At 43.5% G+C, this 24,049-nt stretch overlaps 2 protein-coding genes across 2 annotated transcripts in view; both read left to right on the top strand.

Moving 5' to 3' along the window:
* The window catches only part of LOC132528636 (basic proline-rich protein-like), a 28,863-nt gene extending 13,895 nt beyond the window's left edge, over positions 1–14,968 (top strand). Inside the window, 1 exon segment of the mRNA XM_060164590.1 lies at positions 14,798–14,968. Coding sequence (XP_060020573.1) covers positions 14,798–14,968 — 171 coding nt within the window.
* The window catches only part of LOC132532105 (OTU domain-containing protein 7A), a 383,571-nt gene that overhangs the window by 23,083 nt on the left and 336,439 nt on the right, over positions 1–24,049 (top strand). The gene's annotated exons all lie outside the window — the stretch shown is intronic.

Genomic DNA, 24,049 nt, shown 5'->3' with positions numbered 1-24,049 from the left:
TGTTCACCTCCCCTGAGAGAGAGAGGCCCAGGGTGGGACAAGGTGTGTGCACATGTCAGGGCTCAGGGGTATGCTGTCCAGGGCAGGTGCGGGGATGCCCAGGGCCCTGTGCCATGAGGAAGGCTGACATATCAAAGGATCCTGCTTTGTAAGATTACTATTATTATTGTAAAACAAGCAGTAAGATGGGAACAGGCAGGTGTTTGGATGGCAAGGAGCCACCGTATTTGTGGGATCTCAGGAGCCCAGCATGGAGGAGCAGCCTCCTGCAGGCTCTGCAGGGGAGACTGGATGGCTGGCTTGCTGCAGGGAAGCAGCGTCTCCGGACTTCCATGTGTGCCGCTCTGTAAGTGGTGACCTCGCCTCTGGCTCACGGGGACAGTGAGGCCACGGGTGGCGCCCTAGTTGGTGAGCAGGGCCCAAGTGCACTTGCAGGATGTGTGTAAGTGCCGTGCCCACAGAGCAGGGAAGACCTTGCCTCAGTCCTCCTTCCGTGGGGCCCACCTGTCTACCTGGCACTAGCTCTTACCCTTGTGCAAGGTTGGGAGGGTTTAATTTGTAACTTAATATTTCTTACTTAAAAAAACAAAGCCTCTATATGAATCCTTACCCTTTGGGGGTGCCCTCTATGGTCTGTGGAATCAGATGTCCTGAGAGCCCCTGGGCTGTGTGTCAGGACCTGGGGGAGACAGGCAGATGCAGCTGTGTCGGGGGGCTATGGAACTGTTTGTGACTCTTGGTTTCCTTTTCTGTTGCATTTTGTGCCATGGTGTGGGTACCTGGACCACCAGGCCAGCCTCTGCCTGTGGGGTCCAGAGAAGGAGAGGCTGTGGAGGAGGCAAGAATGGGACCATCCCCCCGCCCCATCCTCATGGCCCTGGCTCAGGGTCCGAGGGTAGAGGAAAGCTCAGGTCCTCTGGGAGGTTGTGAAGGACGTTTCCAGACGATGAGGAGGTGATGAAGGGTCATTGTCCTGCCCTGGTTTTCAGATTTCCCATCACAGTGAGAGTGTCCTTGGAAGTTTTGCTGGACTTCACAGAGGGGATTTGGTTTGAAAGCTCCAGGGTGTGTCCCACTCACCGGCCTTGCAGGGCGGTCCTCACACAGGCCCTGTGTTAGCTGGAGCCTCCGTGACTCCGGGGCATCCCAGGTCATCAAAGGCACTTTGGTGCGAGCTCAGAACCCACCCCACACAGGATGGGCTGCACGCTGATTGTGACAGGCTGGCCCTGCTAGTCCTTAAACTATTTTGTTTGAGTCATAAGACAGAAATAAATAAATAAACAGGCCAAAAAGGATTACTGTGACACAGCCAGGGTTTGTGCGTAGTCATCAAGCCCAGCAAGGGCCCATCTGCGATGCTGCTGCAGATGTTTGCAGGAAACATGACCATTGCCTGCTGTGAGCCTGTCAAGTGGACATGGTATCCACTTTTATTTTAAGTTGTAATTTTTTTTTCATATTCTTTTCCATTATGGTTTGTTACAGCATATTGAATATAGTTCCCTGGGCTATACAGTAGGACCTTGTTTATTTTGTATATAATAGTGTGTATCTGTTCATTCCAAACTCCTAATTTATCCCTCCCCTGCCCCTTTCCCCTTTGGTAACCATAGGTTTATTTTCTATGTCTGTGAGTCTGTTTCTGTTTTGTAGCTTAGTTAATTTGTATCATATTTTAGATTCCACATATAAGTGATAGCATATGATATTTGTCTTTGTCTGACTTTTAAGTTATAAATTTTTAAAGGAAGAGCTGGAAACATAGCACAGGTAGAAAAAAATCACTGTCAGATCGTGTTTTAAAGAGACCAGGTTAATGAAGGCTCGATTGTAGTTTTCATTTTTGAAGAAACCATTTTAAAAATTCTTGTCACGTGGAAGATGAAAGCTTCCAAGAGAAATCCCCCCCAGGATATGGGTGAGATTGGCTTCCCTGTGTCCGAGGCACTTTTCTAGGGTGTTGTCTCCCTTGGCCGTCGGGAGGGTGATCCTGGGGGGCAGTGCAGGGCGGCCAGGCCTGGTTGGCCTTCCTGTCTTTGTTTCCTTTATTGAGTGAGGTCTGCACAGCTGCATTGTGAGGTTGGACACGCACCCAGCAGCATCTCAGACCTCCCCTATGGGTACCAGGAGCGTTCATTGCAATTTATGTTTCATTATCGTTTGGGATCTTTGGGGACAGGTAGCAAAGGTAAACCCATCTTTTGGAACGCGATGAATTGGGGGTTTTCTTTTGTTCCGTTCTTGCTTCAGTCATGAGAGACATGCTTTAAATAGGGAAGCGGCGATGTCATTTCCAGGCGCTTTCCCAGCACTAAGTAGGTCAGGGTTTTGTCACAGTTTTGACAAGATCACAGGTGACTCACTGTAAATTTGGAGAGTCACGAATCTTGTCAGGATACGGAGTGCATTTGCAATCTGATTAAATGGCCTTAATTCCTGGCCTGTGGAGGGTCCTCTTGCCCCACACCCCCTGACCCCACGGCACAATCCGCTGAAACTGGCCCTCAGAGGGCAGGGGGCGCAGTGAGTCGAGTCCCCCAGGACTTGTCCTCACTACTGGCTGAGGATATCTGTCCTCTTGCCTGCCTGACAAAACCAACTCCTGGGAGTGGATGAGAGAACCGTCCCCTCTCCCTGACTTGCAGCCTTTTGTGCAAGTGTAGCCTCAGGCAGAGAGGTGCACGGCATAAGCGCACACACAAACTGAGCACGTGCCTGTGATCACATTGCCCCCCGGGCCACCGCTGCCTCCACATCTCACGCCACACACCCGCATGGCTGCTGCGCTTCCCGTCTGTGAGATCCCACAGCGCGTGCTCTTCCTCCAGCTCCTTCGGCTCCTTGGGGTGTTTGTGGGGTCCATCCAGGTACCCATGTGTCATTGTTACTCGTTCATTCCCAGTGCTGTGTGAATAGATGACATTCCCTGCTGATGGATGTTGGGGGGGGCGGTTTGCAGGGTGGGCTCTTGGAGCAGGGGGCCATCCTGGACAATGTCTTCTGCTGGACATTCGGCTGCATTTCTGTTGGGAGCACACCTGGGAGTGAAAGTGCTGGGTCACGGGACTGCAGCGCTTCAGTTTAGGAGACCCTCCGGCTTCCCCAAAATGCACTCTGCCGGGCAAGCAGAGGCCAGACTGAGGTTTCCCAGGAGGAGAGAATAAGCCCTGATGGCAATAGAGTGTATTTTGGATTGATGTGGGTTCAGGTAAGAATCCAAAGGCACTTTAGTCAGCATTTATTCTCACACATCTGAGAGGGGAGAACTGGTCTTTACAGAGGTGGATTCTGCACTTAAATGAGCAATTGATATCCCCCTGTCTGCTGTGCGGCTCATGTAACCTTTTCTCCCTGTGCTCAGGTAATGTCATCCACCAACAGGGCATGTCCTGCCCTGACAAACCAACTCTGGGTAAGAGACCGAATCATGTCCCCTTACTCCCCGAGGACGGGCAGAGGCAGGGTGGGCCCACTACATTATCACTGCTTGTCACGTGCTGCAGAGGCTGCACTTGTATTAAGCTCTGTCTCAGGACGGCCCTGGGTGCTAAGGAAACCCGCCACGCATGTGTCATGTCCTGGGCACCTCATGACTTAACCCAGGCTTCGGTCAGCATCACCTCCACACCCTCTGAGGTGGGGGAGAAGGGACAGGGTTACCCTCTTGTCACAGATGATGAAACCAAGGTTCAAGTTAAGTATGTGGCCTAGGGTCTCAACTTGACTAATAAGAAAAGGGGGCCTGGCCCACATCTTCTGGCACAAACCCTGTGATACTCTGCTGCACTGCAGCCCCCTCCTCTGTTTATTAAGCAGATAATTGAAAGGTGGTACTGTATTTTACAGCGACCTTTAATAGCGACCTAAGCAACTGACTCCTTTGGGCTTGGCAGAGGGGAGCCTTTACATCTCTGTCTTGCACAGGTGATGGTACAGGACTGGTGGTCCCACCAGTGTGAAACCATCACTAGCCCGTCATTTTGGGTATCCCTTTATGTGCTAGTTTGTACCGATTCTAAAAAGTTATTTTAGGAAATTGAGGTAATGGGATATAGTCGGTCGAGTCATGTGAAATCTAAATGTTCGAGAACATTTGGCAGCAGTATAGATTTTAACCTTTCCTGTTCGTGTGTGGTATTTTCTGAAACCTGAGAGTTAAAAGCGTATTTTCCAAAACTACTGGTGTCTATGAAAGGAAGAAATAAATAGACAGAGAAATAGTCTAGTTAACTTCATGGTATGTCTATCATTAAAGGAAGCTTGATAACCTTCAAAATTACCTTTGGTGGTTCCAATAAAAAACAGACTTCTGTTGTTTGCAGAGTGAGCTTTGCGCTGTGACTGTTGAATATTCTGTAAAATTATTTCAGAAACTGCTGCCTGTATCTTGAAATCTTTAATGGTGAATACCAGTTAAAATTAGTTAGTTTTATTATCAAAAGAGATTTTATTTTGTGCAAATTGTTTAGTTCAGTTCTGACCAAGTTAAAGAGCTAAAAACATAAAACAACGAAAAAATAACCCCTAAATTGGTTTTTTTAGGTAAATAAAGCAACTTCCTATGTCATTTATCATTTTGTATCTATGTAAGTGATACAAATCATATCACTCCCAATCAAGCGACTAAGACTTTTAATTAATGCGTGAGGATCTCAGCCTTGATGTGAGAGTCTACATCTCACAGTCAGTGATCCCAGGTCAGTTTTTCTCATGGATGTGGACACTTTTGTTCTTCCTAAGAATCCTGCAGGAGACACGCCAGTTCCTCACTGTGGTAACAAGAAACCAGGTGTTAGACCAGGGCTACAGAGACACGGGGTGGAGCTTCTTCCTTGGCCTTTACATCCAACCATGTGCCCTAAATTTCAAATTCATGTGTGCTTACAGTTTTGAAACACCGTCACGGTGACCGGTGATGGTAAGTTCCCCTGGCATGTGGTTGGATATAAAGGCTGGGTGTCAGCCCCGAGTGTGCCCCTGTGACCCCCCAGGCCTGCGGTCAGGCTCCATGCCTGTGCTTAGCAGGGCCGGTGCTGCCTTCAGGAAGGGGTGTGTCTTTGGGGACATGTTTGACTCCACTATTTCAGAGCCTCAGATGATGGTGTATTCCCTTCGGAGTTCAAATTAAAATCCCTTTGAGCCCTCATCCCATCGGTCATTCTTTGTTGTGTGGTCCAGGGACCCTCAACGTGCTGGCAGTCCTGCTACCAGCAATGGCAGAAGAAGGGACAGCACGTGAATGGGAGGTCCTGCTCCCCAAAGTGGCCGCCACTGGGTGGCTTTGTCACTGCAGGGTGGGGACATCCAGCACTCAGGCTAGTGCCCACCCACTGTAGAAAGCAGCATGGTCCCTGGTGGCAGGTGCTGGCCAGGGGGAGGAGGGGAGGGGATGCTGCTGGCCTCAACATTGTGCTTAAAGCCATGCTCTAGCTAGAGGGGGCCTGGACGCCCACCAGCCGTGCCCTTGGGAGCACACAGACACTGGCTGGGAGGGCAGCACACTCAGCATCATGCAACTCCCACCCCAGTTCAGCTGTTGGGTCACCTGATCCGTCAAATCTGCTTTAATGTTTTGGGGTCTCAAAGAATCAGGTCTGGATTGTGATCGGATGTGCATTTGACAAAGGTCTCTCTTGTGGAGGGTGTGGGGAATCGATTATAAGGGAGGACCCTGGAGCTCAATTAGGGTGGTGGGGGTCCTCCAGATCACTGAGAGTGGGGGGGGTGGTCCTCAGGATCACTGAGGAGTAGTGGGGAGGGGTCCTTGGGATCACTGAGGTCTCACAGCCCTGCAGGTCCTAGAGAGGGTTGAGGACAGTTTAGACTCGTGTGATAGAGGTGGAGAGAGGCCTGGCTTTGGCATCTGGTCAGTGGGATGAGGTGGACAGATGTGAGACAGAGGATGATGTGCAAGTGGTGCCAAGGTCTGGCCTGACCCCTGGGGGATGTGCCGGTGGCTGACATAGTGATGTCTAAGCTTGAGCTCTGTTATAGGTTTTTCTGCAGAACGAAAGTTATTTTTGTTTCTGTTTTTAATTTTGATGAAGTCCAATTTATTATTTTTAGCTATTGGTGTCATGTCTAAGAACTTTTCACCTAGGCTAGCTCCTGAAGATTTCCTATGTTCTTCTAAAATTTTATAGTTTTACATTTGTATCTTTGATCCATTTGAGCTAATTTGTTCAGGTGTGATGTTTAGGTGGAATTTCAGTGTCCTGCCTGTGCATGTCCAATTGCCCCAGCACTCCTGGTTGAAAGATGAGCCTTCCTCCATTGAACTGTATTTTCACTGTTGTCAGAATCAGTTGGCTGTACTTGTGTGGGTCTGTTTCTGTTTTGTTTTGCTTTTATTTCTGTTCCACTGATCTACTTGTCTGCTTTCTGCTAATACTTCACCGCGTCGGTTACTGCAGCATTATGGTAAGCCCTAGGCTCAAGTACAGTGATGCCTCTCATCCCATTCTTTTTTTTTTCCTTATTTATTTATTTATTAACATCTTTATTGGAGTATAATTGCTTTACAATGGTGTGTTAGTTTCTGCTTTATAACAAAGTGAATCAGTTATACATATACATATGTTCCCATATCTCTTGCCTCTTGCGTCTCCCTCCCTCCCACCCTCCCTATCCCACCCCTCTAGGTGGTCACAAACCACCGAGCTGATCTCCCTGTGCTATGCAGCTGCTTCCCACTAGCTATCTACCTTATGCTTGGTAGTGTATATATGTCCATGCCACCCTCTCACTTTGTCACAGCTTACCCTTCTCCCTCCCCATATCCTCAAGTCCATTTTCTAGTAGGTCTGTGTCTTTATTCCTGTCTTACCCCTAGGTTCTTCATGACCTTTTTTTTTTCTTAGATTCCATATATATGTGTTAGCATACGTATTTGTTTTTCTCTTTCTGACTTACTTCACTCTGTATGACAGACTCTATGTCCATCCACCTCACTACAAATAACTCAACCCATTCTTTTTTTTTCAAAATTATTTTAGCTATTCCAGTTCCTTTGCCTTTACATAAATATTTTAGAATAAGCTTGTCTATATCTATTAAAAACAGCTTGCTGGGATTTCAGTAGGGATTTGGATAGAATCAACATCTTTACTATGTTGAGCCTTCTAACCCATGAACATGCTTTGTCTCTCAATTTATTTCAGTCTTCTTTGATTTTCTTTCATCATTTCATAAAATTCAATATATATCCCATACATGTTTATTCAGTTGACACCTAAGTATTTTATTTTATCTGAATGATTGTAAATCGTATCATGTTTATCCAGTTTCCACATGTGCATTGCTAGTATGTAGAAACACTGTTGTTATTTGTATGTTGATCTCGTATCCTGTGACCTTGCTGAATTCATTGAGTTCTAGCAGATTTTCTGTAGATTCCTTAGGATTTTCTGTGTAGACTCTTTCATTATCCGTAAAGAGCTTTATTTCTTCTTTTTCAACCTATACGCCTTTTATTTTCTTTTTACACCTTATTGTACTTGCTAGAACTAATACTGTGTTGAATGGCAATGGTGAGAGTAGACATTCTTTCTTGTTCCTGATCTTAAGGAGAAAGCATTTAGTCTTTGGCCATCAATTATGATAGTAGCTGTAGGGTTTTCATAGATGCCCTTAGTGTGAGAAAGTTCCCTTGTATTCCTAGTTGCTGACTGTTTTATCATGAGCACATGTTGGATTTTGTCAAATGTTTTTCTGAGGCAATCTATATGACCATGTGGTTTTTATATTTAGCTTGTTAAAATGGTGGATTATATTGCTTGGTTTTTGAATATTGAACTAGCCTTGTATCCCTGGAATAAATCCCACTTGGTCACAGTGTATAATTCTTTTTATACATTGCTAGCTTTTGTTTGCTAATATTTTGTGGAGGTTTGTTGTTTCTCTGTTCATGAGGGGTGTTGGTACTTTCTTTGTACTGTCTTTGACTGGTTTTGGTATCATGGTGGAACTGACCTCATAAAATCAGTTGATAATATTATTCTTAGTAAGCCTTTTTTTGAAAGGAATCATGTGTTAAATATTGCACCGCAAATATTTTTTAGATATTCTCAAGTTAAAATAGTATAAATTCATGAAAAGTGCAAAACAGAAAAACAAAATACTTCAGAAGAATTGAAAAGTAATTAAGTTATACAAGTAACCTCTTCCAGGTTCTGAACTAGCCTGTCCCAGAGAGAATTGTGAAAGACAACATCTGTACTACAATTATGCATTGGAGAGTATTTAAACATTTCAGCTCCAAATAACAGCTTTGGAGATTGCCTGAAATGTGTGTCTTGAATAAGAGGCAAATTATAAAACAGTGCTGAGTTTCAGGGAGAACAAAAAAAGGTTTTTTTGTGTGTGGGGGGTGGTAGTTTGCAGTAGTGCGATCACGAGGAAAGTATTGAGTTGGTCACCTCAACTCATATATATAATATTTAAATATTTAAATCTAGATCCAAAAAAATAGGACAGTTTGGAGAACAAAGAGGAAACCATAATTTAAAAAATAATGAAACAGTAACTGCATTTCCTGTCCATTATGGCCAGCCGTGGCTGCCTCTGGCTCACTATTTGCAGTGAAAACCCAGTGACATTTTTGCCTTGTTCCACATTGCTTGCCCATTGCATCTGCTGACCAGCAGAGACGGTTTCAGGAAGGTCAAACAAGTTTATACTTCCTTTATAGTTGTCAGATGTAGCAAATAGAAATACAGAGTGCCTAGTTAAATTTGAATTTCAGATAAATAATGGATAATGTTTTCATGTAAGTTTGTCCCAAATATTGCACTGGACGTACTTATAGAAAACATTTATTGTTTATCTGAAATTCATATTTAACCAGACACCTGTTTTTCATCTGGCAGCCCTAGATTTTTGCCTTATTTTTTCTGTACTTTGAACCTTGCTCATTTTCATTCAGGTAGAAGCACCAGAAGTTATAGAGGAATGTCAAAACTCTGTAGCAGTTGTTTTATTTCATGTAAGACAGTTGTCTTTTCCTGGCAGGTGAACATGATGGCGGACCTTGTGTAATATTTTGTGTTTTTTCTCGTGTTTATGGGTGCCTGCATCAGGGTGTCCAGCCCTGGGCAGGAGTCCCCCCTCCAAGGACTAGTTTGTGCCCTGCACCACCAAGGCCCATTCACACTCGGCAGTGATCTCATTTCGTTCTCTTGCCGGCATCTAATGATTCATAAAGACTCTTACTCATCCACGTATTCCCACCTCAGTCCCATTTGTAATTACCCTCTTCGGATGCTGCCTAAATTTGTGTCCATGCACTACAGATACATTGTATGTCTTATATACTCCTGGGTCAGATGTATAAGTAGAAACAGAGTTTATCTCTTGCATGCTTTGCTTGAATGATCCACCACAGTGAGCTTTGTGCTGGTGTCATCTGCGGTGCCTGTATTAGATGATGGGTCTACAGAAGGTCTGAAGAGCTCTGTCAACACCTTGAGGTTTCAGGTATCAGCTGGAAGAGGTCTGCTTGGGAGAGAGCTCTCAGCCATCACCCCGCTGTCTCTCTTTATAGCAGCACTGGCTCCTAGAGTCCCCTGGTCTGTCCTCTTCTGCTTTCATTCTGTTCCAGGCAGCTGGCAAAACCACACCTCATTGCTGAACATCTTTGCTGTGGACGGTGTCCTTATATCTGTTATATCGTTTTAACCCAGAGGAAGGAAATGCCCCTGACTCTTGTTTGTATTTTTGTCTGGTTTTAGGACACGTGAAGCTGTTAGAATCACAACTCTGCTAAAAAACAAAGCTAAAGAGAATTGCTCTTGTAAAGGCAAATACTCCTTAAAGTCAACTCAGGAAAAAGCATTATAGGCAGTTTACCAGCAGCTAAAATGAAGGCCCCACATGGTCTTCCTGTTACATTTGTAAGATCCCAAAGAATGTGGGGCTGTGGATGGGGATGAGTTGGGGGTCCACCCGAAAGCAGTGTGGAAGCTTCTAGGGTCATTTTCTTCATGCCTTGTGAAAACTGAACTCGGTGTTCCCAAGTTTGTGATTGATTCTCTGATTTCTACAATTTCCAACTAAACTCACTTAGAATACAGGTTAAAATATTCTTTGTGATGGGCTATTTTACTCAAAATACAGAAGTGAGAAATTTGATAATTTCTAATATCTTTAGAATTCTGAGGATATTTAAAACTGGCCCAGTTCTTAAAATGTCAAGAAATTGTTAAGTATAACATTTTGTGTTGACTTAAATATGTTTTATTGCTTAATCTGCATAAATATATATTTCCTAAGAATTGGTCTTTCAGTGCTCAGAATGTATATTTTCATATAATTTTGGAGTTAAAATAGGAAGGACAAAATTTGCTGCAATTTTATTCCCATTTGGGGGGATGTTTCTGCAGCCATTAAACCTGAATATTTTTCCAAACGGAAATTGCTTCTTTTGTAAATATGTTCTGTTTATTAACTTTAACACTTAAACATAAAGAACTTGCTTTGGTTTCTGTTGTCTAGGAATTATACACTCACTTGCATTAAATACACGTTGGCCAAGCCTCATGTGCATACCTGCAGGGGACTCCTCAGAGTCAGGCGATTTGGGGATACGGCCCCCTTTTATCACCTGGGCCACCTTCTCTGCCTCAGTTCCCAACAGTGAGGCTCTGAGCCCTGCTGGAAACTTATGCTGTCAATAAGCTCCCTTTATTTTCCTGTGGGGAAGGAGCATAGAATTGCTTCTTTTTTTTTTTAAGGCATTAAGGATATTACCTCACCTCTGTTAGAATGGCTATCATCCCCTCCCCAACAAAACACTCTCAGAAAGTAACAAGTGTTGGGACCAAGATTTGTAAAAATTGTAACCCTTGTGCACTGCTGGTGAGAGTATAAAATGGTACAGCCGCTTTGGAATAAGGTACAGTGGTTCCTCAAAAAAATAAAAATAGATTTACCATATGATCTAGCAATCCTCCTTCTGCATATGTACCCAAAAGAAGTAAAAGAAAGGACTCTAAAAGATATTTGTACACCCATATTCATAGCAGCATTATTCACAGTAGGCAAAAGGTGGAAACAACTCAAGTGTCCATTGACAGATGAACAGATAAACAAAATGCGGTATCTGCATCAAATGGGGTATTAGCCTTAAAAAGGAAGGAAGTTCTGACACTTGTTAGAACATGGATGAACCTTGAGGACATCATGCTCAGTGAAATAAGCCAGTCACAACAGGACAAATACTGTGATTGCACTCAGTGAGGTCCCTAGAGTAGTCACATTTATAGAGATAGGAAGTAGGTGGTGGATGCCAGGCACTGGGGAAGGACAGAAAGGGGAGTTATTGTTTTTTAAGAGGTATAGAGTTTCAGTTTGGGAAGATGCAGAAGTTCTGGAGATGGATGGTGGTGATGGTTGCACGGCAGTATCAATATAATGAATGCCACTGAACTGTATACTTAAAAGTGGTTAAAATGGTAAGTTGTATGTTATATGTGTATTCTGCCAAAATTTTTTAAAAGTATCATGGTTGTGTGCCTATCTGGAGATCAAGGGACCACTCACTCCTTCCTGTGGGTCACTTATGACACCCTCGGGCACTTTAGGTTCTGTTTCAGGTTCTGTCCCCTGAGCCCCCGTACATTTGTCCGGCTCCCCATCACTCAACACTAGTGTAGTCGATGGGGCCCCGGTGAGAGGGCAGGATGCTGGAAGTACCTCTGGTTCAGGCTGGACAGAGGCTGGGGGGAGGTCTAGATTCTGAGCCGAGTCTTGACAAATACATGCATCTGTGTAATACACATCCTCATCAAGCTATGGAAGGTTAACATTAACATCATGCCCCGAAGTTCTCTCAGGCCCTGCCTCCAGCCTCCTTGCCACAGGCAGATGTTTTTTGATTTCTCCACCATAGGTTAATTTCGCCAGTTGTAGAGCTTTCTCTGAAAGGAACCAGGCAGTAGGTGCTCATCCCCGCTCAGTGTGAGGTTTCTGCGATTCATCCCTATTGTTGCTTTATCAGTGGCTTGCTCCCCTTCCTTGCTGTCTGTGTTCCATTGTCTCACTGTGCCAGGGGTTGTTTGGCTACTTTCTTGTTTCTGAACTGCTAAGCTGTTCCCAGTTTGGGGCTCTTATGAATAGGGCAGCTGTGAACATTTTGATACAAGGCTTTTTGTAGACAGATGCTTTTGTTTCTCTTAGGTTAATACCTAGGAATGGAATTGCTGGGTCATGGGGCAGGCTTGTAAAACACCACCAGACTGTTTCATACCCCCACCCACAAGGCTGGAGGGTTCTGGTTGCTCTGCGTCCTTGCCAACATTCGGTGCTGTCAGCCTTATTTCCTCTCAGGCATCCCAGTGCGTGTGCAGTGGTATATGATTGGAGTTTTAATTTGCATCTCCTTGGTGATGTTGAAGTGCCTGTCCAGCTCTTTCACTTTTTACTAGGTGGTTTTTCTTCATATTATTGAGTTGTAGTTGTGACTTTGATAAGCAGAATTTTAAAATGTTTATGAAGTTAACTTGCCATTTATCATTTATGATTATTTCTTTCTGTGTCCTAAAAAAGCTTTTGCCTACCCTAAGCCATGAAGATATTCTTCTGTAGTTCTTCCTGAAGTTCTTTAGTTAAGCTTTTACAACAAGGTTTGTGATTCAGCTTCAATTAATTTTTACGTATGGTGGGAGGTAGGGGTTGAGGTTCATTTTTTTCCATATGGATATCCAGTGTTTTCCAGCACCATTTGTTGCAAAGACCATCCTATCCATGCTGAATTGTGGTGGTGGCTTTGTCAGAAATCAAATGGTCATGTAAGCGAGGATCTATTTCTGGGCTCTTTATTCTGTTCCGTTGATCCATTTGTCCGTCATTATGCCGGTATCGCACTGCCTTGGTTACTGCACCTTTATGGTAACATCCAAGCTCCTGCCCATCACCTCATCCTGGCTCTGCTCCAGGGTGATACAGTAGATGATATTTGCATTGTTTGCTCACACTCATTCTCCTTACACGTGAAACGGTGATGCTACCACTGAGTGGTGGTGATGACTGTGTGAATTACCTATGGTGACACCTGATGCAGTGCCACACACAGGACATGTTCAGTAAGTGTTTGTCTTCCTCTTTGATTCTGTAAGTGGCTCACATCTTTGTGTACCATCACCACATCTCTGGCATGGCTGAGAAGTCGGTAGAGAAGCAACAGGATGAAATAATTTTTTTTATTGAAATATAATTGATTTATAATGTGTTAGTTTCAGGTATACAGCACAGTGATTCAGTTATATATATATATACATATATATATTCTTTTTTAGATTCTTTTTCCTTATAGGTTATTACAAGATATTGAGTACAGTTCCGCATGCTATACAGTAGGTCCTTGTTATTGATCTATTTTATGTATAGTAGTGTGTATATGTTAATCCCAAACTCCTAACTTATCCCTTTACCCTACCTTCCCTTTTGGTAACCATTTGTTTGTTTTCTGTGTCTGTGAGTCTGTTTCTATTTTGTAAATATGTTCACTTGTATCTTTTGTTCAGATTCCACATATAAGCGATATCATATGATATTTGTCTTTCTCTATCTGGCTTACTTTCATGTAGTATGATAATCTCTAGGTCCATCCATGTTCCTGCAAATGGCATTATTTCATTCTTTTTTATGGCTGAGTAGTATTCCAGTGTGTGTGTGTGTGTGTGTGTGTGTGTGTGTGTGCATGGATATATATATACACACACATATATATATATCACATCTTCTTTATCCATTCATCTGTCAGTGGACATTCAGGATGAAATAATTTTAATTACGATCCTGGGTTCTGTGGCAGAGGACAAAACCAAGCTACTGTCTACTTAGTTCCAATATTGACCTTGGCTGTTTTATTTTGCAGCATTCTCTAATCTTTTAAAGTTTACTTCTCTGAGTCTCAGTTTTCTCATATGTAAAATTAAGATAATACCCAAGGTCCTTGTCAGACACATTGGCATTAAGGCATGTGAAAGCACTTTGTTGGAGCTAAAACATTATAATAGCACCAACTGCCATATTTTCCGTTCTCTCTCCACTGGGATTGCAGGCGTTCAGGGCCCAGGGGATATATTTTTTCCCCTTTTTTGTGTGTTACTCAGACATTAGGGCTCACATCATTGATTTGCCACCTATTTCATGTTTTTCATTGTCATTAATACGACTGCTTCTAGCAGGATTTTCTCAAGGACCACAGACAACAGAGCCTATTTGAATCCCTCTAGTGTTTGTTGTCACACTTTGCGAACAGCACGTTAAAACCATTCAGTAGGAGTGTTTACAGACTCAGAGAGCCAGCTCCTGCCTTCTTGAAGGTTTGATTTAAGACACAGAGCAGGGCAGGTGTGAACAAGGGGCAGCAGCTGCGGAACACAGGCACCCAGGCCTGAGTAAGCGGCAGGCGGTGGTGTGAGACTGACTGTCCACTCTCGAGCCATCTGTGCCTCCTGAGGTGGGTCTGGAACATCTCTTAGTCCCTTAACCCAGAAGAGGGGTGGGAGCCCCCAGCTAGGGGCTGGGTGGGCATGGAGAGTTCAAGAGAAGGGTGGAAAGTGGCTCCCTGGAGGCAGATATTGCCGGGGTCACGCCGAGCCTTGAGTGGAGGCTTTGAGGGCTGTTGAGGAGTGTCTCGGGTTAGGTGTATCTGCATCTCAGGCAGCAAACTCAGGTGTCAAGGAAGGGCCTTTTCCTTTTCCATCTGTCTGCCTAGATTCTGATTCTGAACCTCTGTTCCCTGTGGCACAGTCATTTGGGGTGTCTTCTGCCTCCCTGCGTTGTGCTACAGGTGGGCTCTTCAGAGCCGAAAGGAGGTGGTCTGCAGGGGGAACGGCCGCCCTCTCGCCAGTGGTCCACACAGGTGGACCCTGAGTGTCCAAGCTCCCCCCTGCCTGATGCAGACAGGTGTGTGCACCTGGAGGAGGTCAGCACATCTGGCGCCTTTACAGTGACATCCTGACTTCCAGTGTCCTCATATCACTGCATGGTGGCCTCTGCTCCCTGAAGCTGTCACCCTGTGGGGGATAGAGACCTTCAGAACCAAGAATGAAGACTGTAGTAACTTCCAGAACAAAACTGGCATGAACCAGGATGAAGTGTAGAATGCCTTCCCTTACTGTACTGATGACCGCAGGCCACGCCTGCGCCAGAGACTTGCTGGAGCTGTGGGAAGTGCCAGCACATCCCCAGCCCTGGCCCGGATCTAGCACCATGCTCGCCGGAGGAGGAGTTGTCAGCTTCGTGCCTCCGGACTTGACTTGCAGACTGTCCTGCGACTGCCTCCTGGTGTGCTGTGCTCCATGTTTGTCTCCTTGGTTTTCTTCATCTGGTTTATTAACTCAGTCTTCATTCCTGAAGCAGATGTTTATTGAGCATGTACTATGTATCAGGGACAGCAAATGCAGAAGGAAGTGAGCACTTTCTCTGCTCAGATGAAGCCAGGTTAGTGCCACTGGGTATTCAGAGGTGGCGGTGGAGGAGGGACCATGCCCTCCTCCATGTGTGTTGTATGTGACCTGGCTCCTGGCTCAGGGACCTGCCCCAGGTGAATAGGGAGAGGCAGGTCTGGGAGGGAGCAGTGACAAATCCCCACCCAGTGGGTGCGTGGCAATGAATGCTTTGTTATAAGCCAGCCCTACACTTGAAGTCCAAACACTCAAGGAGACAGGCTCCCAGGACAGAATAAAGTCCAGATGGGTGAGAAAATATTCCAGACAAATTTGAATCAAAGCTTTATATTTTCTCAGCCTAATCCTGCCATTTACTCCGTACTCTTTTTCCTTGATAAATAGCTGATCTCATTCAGAGATGACTAAGGACTACAAAAGAATTACAAGAGAAACCTGAAAATAAAGAAAGACAAAGAAAAACACAGGCCAAAGACTGCGGGAAAATGTGGATGATTCAGAGACCAGCTCAAGAGTTCAGAAAAGTAAGTTTCCAGACTCTCAAGGAAAATGCTGGCAACATGATCTCTAAAGCAGACTTTGAGCATAGAAGAAAGATTCAGAGGATTGAGTGAGACAGAAGAGAACAAAGCCCACACTGGTGGAATTCAGGGGAAAAAATCAGAAGAGAAAAAAGTAAAAATGATAGCAACACAAAGACTAGTTCAGAAGCCAGAAAATCAGAGGCCTCATTGGACAGGTACAGCATGGAGGAAACACCACAAAAGGAACCAAGTGTCACCGCGATTTGATTTCCTAACAAAGAGTTTTAGAAAAGAAGGGGAAAAGTTAAGTAGATGATCAAAGAAAACTATGTAAATATCCAGGCCAAACTTGACTCTGTCATTCATAAGGAATTGCATTTTGTTAAGCTTTTAAAAAAATTACCAAACCTGGACCCCTATCTTACACCGTACCAAAAAACCAACTCAAAACAGATTAAAGACTTGAATGTAAGATGTAAAAACATAAAACTCCCAGAAAGCAAAAAAAAAAAACAAACAGGGCATAAAATCCTTGATGTTGGTCTTGGTGATGGTTTTTTGGCTATGACACCTAAAACAAAGGCAACAAAAGTCAAAATGGACAAATTGAACTACATCAAACTAAAAGCTTCTACACAGCAAAGGAAACCATCAGCAAACTGGAAAAGCAATTTGTGGGATGGGCGAAAATATTTGCAAATCATATATTTGATAAGGGGTTAATATCCAAAATATGGAATACAACTCAATAGCAAAACAAAACAAAAAATTCTATTAAAAAATGGGCAGAGGCCCCGAATAGACATTTTTCCAAAGAAGACGTACAGATGGCCAACAAGTATGTGAAAAGGTGTTCAACATCGCTAATCGTCAGGGAAATGCAAATTAAAATCACAGTGAGATATCACCTTACACCTGTCACGTGGCTATCATCAAGATGACAAGAGATATTGGTGAGTATTGGCGAGGATGTGGAGAAAAGGGAATCCTCCTACACTGTTGGTGGGAACCTAAGTTGGTGCAGCCACTATGGAAAACAGTATAGAGGTTCCTCAAAAAATTAAAAATAGAACTAACATATGATCCATCAATTCTACTTCTGGGTATATATCTAAAGGAAATGAAAACAGGATCTCAAAGATATATCTGCATTCTCATGTTCATTACAGCATTATTCACAATATATATACACCATATTATATGTATATACAATGGAATAGTATTCAGCCATGAGAAAGAAGCAAATCTTGCCATTTATAACAACACGGATGAACCTGGAGCACATTATGATAAGTGAAATAAGCCAGGCAGAGAAAGACAAATGCTGCGTGGTACCCCTCATATATGGGATCTTAAAAAAAAAAAAAAAAGAACGTAAAACTCAGAAACAGAGAGTAGAAAAGTGCTTGCCAGGATCTGGGGGTGGAGGAAATAGGGAGGGGTTGGTTAAAGGAAAAAGTAACAGGGCAGAAAAGGTAAGGAGCATCAGTCGGGATAGAACATGCTGGGCCAGCCTGTGCTGAGCTGCACCCTCTGAAGGGACCCTGATGGATTCTGAGTAAAACAATGGATGTCCCAATAGTTCCTTATTTAGCCAAACTGACTAGTGTAAAGACAGAGACAATGGACAGATATTCTCAAGCATGCCCGAAATCAGAAAGCTTAGATTCTGTGAGCCCTTCTGAATAAGGGTTTTGAATAAAACCATTGAATGTCAAAATCCAGCCAAAATAGAAGTGCATAAAAGTTCAGCACTTGTAAATGGGTGGTGAACCTCAAATCTCTTTAAATATAAAAGTAAGAAAGATCGACCATCTGTGCGAGTTATAGCGGCAGCACATAGTATAGATAATATAAACTTTACAAATAGTAATATAACATAGGAAAATCACTGGGAGGGAAAAAGGAGCGGCCAGGCAAATATATAATGTCTTCATCTTTCTTAGCAGAGCAGTTGATAGTCACTAAGTTGAAAATGCTTTTTTACAAAATGAGGGCTATAACTTCAAGGCTTTTCATAGTGTTTTTGTTACCTTTAGAGCACTATTTTAAGAAGCTGTCTCCTGTAGCAAAGAAGCGTTTCTCTGAAATTTAGCAAGTCTTTCTGTTTTGCTGTCACATCCTTGCTTCCCTTTCTTTGTCCTTAATGAAAAGTGCTGCTCAGCAATGCTCGGTGTGCTGTAGGGATTGGGAATACCTGGTGAGCTGGCATCCATGAACAGGTGATGAGAGTTGCTATGGAAATGAAGCAGGTGAAGCGATGGAGAACAGAGGTGAGATGTGGCTAAGGAAGACCTCGGGGAGGAGATGCTTAGATCAGGCCCCGATGCTGACCTGGAGCCCGTCAGGCTGGGGAGCATGCTGCAGATCCGTGGGCAGGAAGGGTCCTGTTCCAGAAACAGAACAAGGGCCTTGTGTTTGGTGCCCCGCTTTGTTGATAATCCAGCAGATGGTCTGCCTACTGCGTAATCCTGTCCCTACTATACTCTTCATGCCTGGGACCGTGTCTTTGTGTTTTTACCTACCTAACCATTGTTTAGGACTGTCTGGAAGATGCCCAATGAAGGTAGAAAGATAGATGAATGAATGGATGAATGAGTGAATGGATGGATTTTTGAGGGTGTAAGGTTAGTGACATATTACAGTTTATGCCATTAGCCACGTTTTATGTTTTTTTTAAACATCTTTATTGGAGTATAACTGCTTTACAATGGTGTGTTAGTTTCTGCTTTATAACAACCACGTTTTATGTTGAAGCTTATAATTTTAAACAAGATTCCCATTTTTTTGTGTGTGGGGGCTTTCTAGGCAGTTATTTAAAAGGTAAAAAAAAAAAAAAAATCACAATCTGTTATCAAAAGCAGACCAGGGGGCTTCCCTGGTGGCGCAGTGGTTGAGAGCCTGCCTGCCGAGGCAGGGAACACGGGTTCGTGCCCCGGTCCGGAAAGATCCCACATGCCGCGGAGGGGCTCGGCCCGTGAGCCATGGCCGCTGAGCCTGCGCGTCCAGAGCCTGTGCTCCGCAACGGGAGAGGCCACAACAGTGAAAGCCCCGTGTACCACAAAAAAAAAAAAAAAAAAAAAAAGCAGACCAAAAATCCAATAAAACTTTTTCCTTTTAACAGAGAGAAAAACAATTCTAATTTTTTATCAGTGTACTTTTGATATTAAAACTCATTTGTTAACTTAAATAAAGTTATCCCAATCTTACCCAGCTTGACCATGCATAAAATTCCTTCCCAAGATCCTTTTTCCACAAAACTGCTAAAAGTTCATCCTATTTTCCCCCCTTTTCTCATTCTGGAACAGTCAGTCATTCTACTTTCCTTACCTACTTTTCACACAGAGTTGTTTCCTTTCATCCTTATTATTTCTGCATAGTTTTAAAATTAAAATTCCTAACCGTTAAAATTCTTTTTTTTTTCAGGTGTTCTTTTTTTTAACATCTTTATTGGAGTATAATTGCTTTACAGTGGTGTGTTAGTTTCTGCTTTATAACGAGGTGAATCAGCTATACATATACATATATCCCCATATCTCCTCCTTCTTGTGTCTCCTCCCACCCTCCCTATCCCACCCCTCTAGGTGGTCACAAAGCACCAAGCTAATCTCCCTGTGCTATGTGGCTGCTTCCCACAAGCTAGCTATTTTATATTTGGTAGTGTATATATGTCCATGGCACTCTCTCATTTCGTCCCAGCTTACCCTTCCCCCTCCCCGTGTCCTCAGGTCCATTTTCTATGTCTGTATCTTTATTCCTGTCCTGCACCTAGGTTCTTCAGAACCTTTTTTTGTTTGTTTTTAGATTCCATATATATGTGTTAGCATACGGTATTTGTTTTTCTCTTTCTGACTTCCTTCACTCTGTATGACAGACTCTAGGTCCATCCATCTCACTGCAAATAACTCAAGTTCGTTTCTTTTTATGGCTGAGTAATATTCCATTGTATATATGTGCCACATCTTCTTTATCCCAAGACTGCCTTTTGGGAGCATTGTGAAATCCACATTTTACAGCATGTGATTTAGGCTGCTAATGATGACCCAGGACCAGCCAGTTCGAGATTCTAGCCTGCCATGAACTACATGGATTTATCTTCTGAGAGTTTTATATCCTAAAGTACATGTGCAATAAGAGAAATTAAATTCATGTCCAAGATTCTCATCTGTGTTTATCTGAGAAGAAAGTGAGTTGAGATATTTTCTATCAGGTTCTGGAGGCACTGCCCTTCTGGAAGTACACTTTGGCTAACTTCATGTTCACCTGTTCTCTGCCACGAGATGTTGAAATCACAGATATGGTGACTATTGGAAGCAGGTTAGTAAGTCATTTTAATTCCTTTAGGATAAACGTATCCTCTCTGTTGGCAAGACTGGTTGGTGGGAATCTGCATTTTGATGATCACATATAGATTCATTATTTTGTTTAGAGTGAGGTACTGCTTTGTGTGTAGAGTGTTCTGAGTCTGAAGCCCATGGGGTGAGAGAAAGGTGGCCTCCACCCTAGAAGCCCAGGTTCGTGTGATTGGAGGGAGGTTGCTGATGTAGAGAGAGATGGGGAGAGGGCTCAGGAGTGGTGCTCTGTGGACACATTATTTTTTGTCTTTGAAACACGAGCTGGAGCATCCTTTGAACCAATGTTTTTCAACACTGAAATCCCACCCCCATCAGTCAAGCTTTTTGTTCCATTTCACTCTGTAGTTTGTATATGGAACAGCAGATGTTTTAGTTTTCCACACAGAAAATTTATAAAATTGAGTCTTGACCAGTCATAGTCCGCAGAGACTTCGGCAGCTTCCATTTGGCCACCAGCCCTCCCTCTACCTTGAGGTTCTTTCTGTACCTGGATTTTTCCTGGGCTCGTGTTACTGTGTTGTCTTAAAGATTTGCCCCCTTGATTCCAATGGGCCTGCTCTTCCTTTCTGAGTGATTCCACTGCACCAGCCAGCACGGTCATGAGCGGTGCCCCTCATGGGGCTCCTGGCCTCCGAAATTGAAGATGAAGGCTCTGCTGACTCTGATTCCTCATCTCGCTCATGTTAGAAAGTCCAGGCAGCTGAAACAGTGTGCTTTTGAAAGGAGGTTTTCTGTGAGACTCTTTACAAGTAAAGAGGCTTGTCTGCTTCTTTGTGATGCTTGTATCCTGCCCATGGGGAGGCCGGAGGTGGGGGCACAGGCTGGGGCACAGGCTGGCATTGGAATCCCAGTCCCTTGATGGGGCCTGATCCTCTTGGAGCCTCTGTTTTCTCTTCTCTAAACTGCGTACACTGGTCAGGGTTCTTGTTTTCTTCATTGTTGTTTCTTTGTCTTTTTGTTGGCAAACAGCTGAAACTGGAAGAGCTGGGAAGCAGATCTCTAGGGTTCCAAGGAGTTCCTATCACATCCAGCTGGTCTCAGGTGTGCTGGCCCGAGAGAGCGGTGCTGGGGGAGCCCAGGCCTGTCTCCCCTGCACATTTCTCCACCTCACACATTCTCCTCTATTTCTCTCTGTGTGACTGTCATTCTCTCTCCATGTGGACTGATTGATTCCCTCTTGAGTCCCCTCACCCACCTGGGGGCGGATGGCCGCCAACAGCTCTCTCACTTCAAAAAGCTACCACCTACAACACCAAAAGCAGAAGCAACTAAATAACAAAATAGATAAATTGCACCACATCAAAATTTAAAACTTTTGTGCTGCAAACAAGACCTTCAAGGCAGCAAAAAGACAACTCAAGGAATGAGTGAAGATGCTTGTAAAATTGTATCATCAAAGAACTCATATGCAGGACATATAAAGAATTCTTACAACTCAATAAAAAAGACAAATAATAGCCCAATAAAAAATAGACCAAAAAATTTGAGTAGACATTCCTCCAAAGATGATATATAAGTGGCACATGAAAAGATGCTCAACATGCAGTCATTAGGGAAATGCAAATCAAAACCGCATTGAGATACCACTTCACACGCACTAGGATGTCTAGAACCAAAAGAAAAAGATCAGCGTTGGTGTGGAGGTAGAGAGATTGAAACGATTGCACATGGCTAGTGGAAATATAAAATGCTGTAGCCTCTTTGAAAAACGGTTTGGCAGTTCCGTGAAAAGTTAAACAGAATTTCCGTATGACACAGCACTTCCGCTCCTGAGTATCTATTGAAGAGAAGGGAAAACATATGTCCCCACAAAGGCTTGTACGTGAATGTTCAGTAGCGTTTTTTATAATAACCAAAAAGTAGAACCAACCCAAATATCCATCAACTGATGAATAGATAAATAATATGTATTCTGGTCCACCATGGAATATTATGCAGAGTGGGATTCTGTTGTAAGAACATGGGGACCTTGTATCCCTGTACCACGAACCTGGTAAAGAGCTGAGTTAGAGGGAGCAGTGGGTGTCCCTGTGGGAAGATGATATTGTCTGCCTCATAGAGTGATGTCAGGATGAAGATAAATAACTGCCTGTGAATCGTTCAGTCCAGAGCCTGGCACACCGTACACGCCAGCTGCAGTGGTTCCATCAGTGTCACGCTACACCTGGAAAAATGAAATGTAGTGCACAAAACATGGTCACGTGATAAACTTAACCTCAAGGAATGTGAAGATAAGTCCAAGAATGAAAAGGATGTTTGGACTTCCTGAGTGGTGCAGTGGTTAAGAATCTGCCTGCCAATGCAGGGGACACGGGTTTGAGCCCTGGTCTGGGAAGATCCCACATGCAGCAGAGCAGCTAAGCCGGTGAGCCACAACTACTGAGCCTGCGCTCTAGAGCCCACAAGCCACAACTACCAAGCCCATGTGCCACAACTACTGAAGTCCAGCGCCTAGAGCCCGTGCTCCGCAGCAAGAGAAGCCACTGCCATGAGAAGCCCGCGCACGGCAAGGAAGAGTAGCCCCCGCTCGCCACAACTAGAGAGAGCCCGTGCAGCAACGAAGACCCAATGCAGCCAAAAATAAATTAATTAAATAAATAAATTAAAAAGAAAAAAGAAAAGGATGTTAATTGATATGCTCAGTTGCCTGCTTGCATGAGAATCTTTACAGGTTTGTCTCTGTATTGTACTGTCATTACTTTCCGTTGTTGCTTTCTGCGATATTAGGTATTAAGAGCTTGCCAACAGAAGCAAATAACCATATCATTTGAGGGGAGGAGGACAGGAGTGAGCTTTCTAAATGAGCTTTTGTGTCTGACACTCAGAGCAAGAGCTTTATTCAACCTCTCATCGTATCTTCTGCCATGTGAACGATACCTACTTCACAGTGTCCGGGTGATGAGGACAGGAGAGAAGGGGAAACCTGTGTACTTAGAAGACAGTCATAAAGCTATAACTGCTGTGATAATAATTTCATTATCACAGCCTATGTAATATATATATAATATATGTACATACAGGCAGACCTCGTTTTATTGTACTTTGCTTTATGCACTTCTCAGATATTCAGTTTTTTTACAAATTGAAGATATGGGGCAATCTTTATACAATCAGTTGTTTCCTTTGCGTGAGGAGACTGTGTCAAGCACTTGGTGCTATTTTTCCAACAGCATTTGCTCACTTCTTGTCGCTGTGTCACATTTTGGTAATTCTCCCAAGATTTAAAGTTTTTTCGTTGTTATTATATTTATTATGATGATCTGTGACCAGTGATCATTTTTTTCTTTTGTTTAATTTAAGTATAGTTGATTTACAATATTATATTAGTTTCAGGTTTACAGCATAGTGATTCAGTATTTTTATAGATTATACTATAAAGTTGTTTTAAAATAGTGGCTACATTCCCTGTGCTGTACAATATATCCTTGTAGCTTATTTATTTTACAACATGGTAGTATGTACCTTCAAATCCCCTACCCTTGTCCTACTCCACCACCCCTCTCCCCCCTGGTAACCGCTCCTTTGTTGTCTGTGAGTCTGATTCTGTTTTGTTATATTCATTCATTTGCATTATTTTTTAGATTCCACATATAAATGATAGCATATAATATTTCTCTTTCTCTGTTTGACTTACTCCACTCAGTATGATAATGTCTAGGTCCATTCATGTTGCTGCAAATGGCAAATTTTCAATCCTTTTTTATGGCTGAGTAATATTCCATTGTAGATACACACCACATTTTTATCCATTCAT

The sequence above is a fragment of the Lagenorhynchus albirostris genome, chromosome 1 (assembly GCF_949774975.1).
Source record: "Lagenorhynchus albirostris chromosome 1, mLagAlb1.1, whole genome shotgun sequence".
NCBI classification, from domain to species: Eukaryota; Metazoa; Chordata; class Mammalia; order Artiodactyla; family Delphinidae; genus Lagenorhynchus; species Lagenorhynchus albirostris.
Note: the sequence above shows the minus strand (reverse complement) of the source record. Positions and strands in the feature narration are given on the sequence as shown.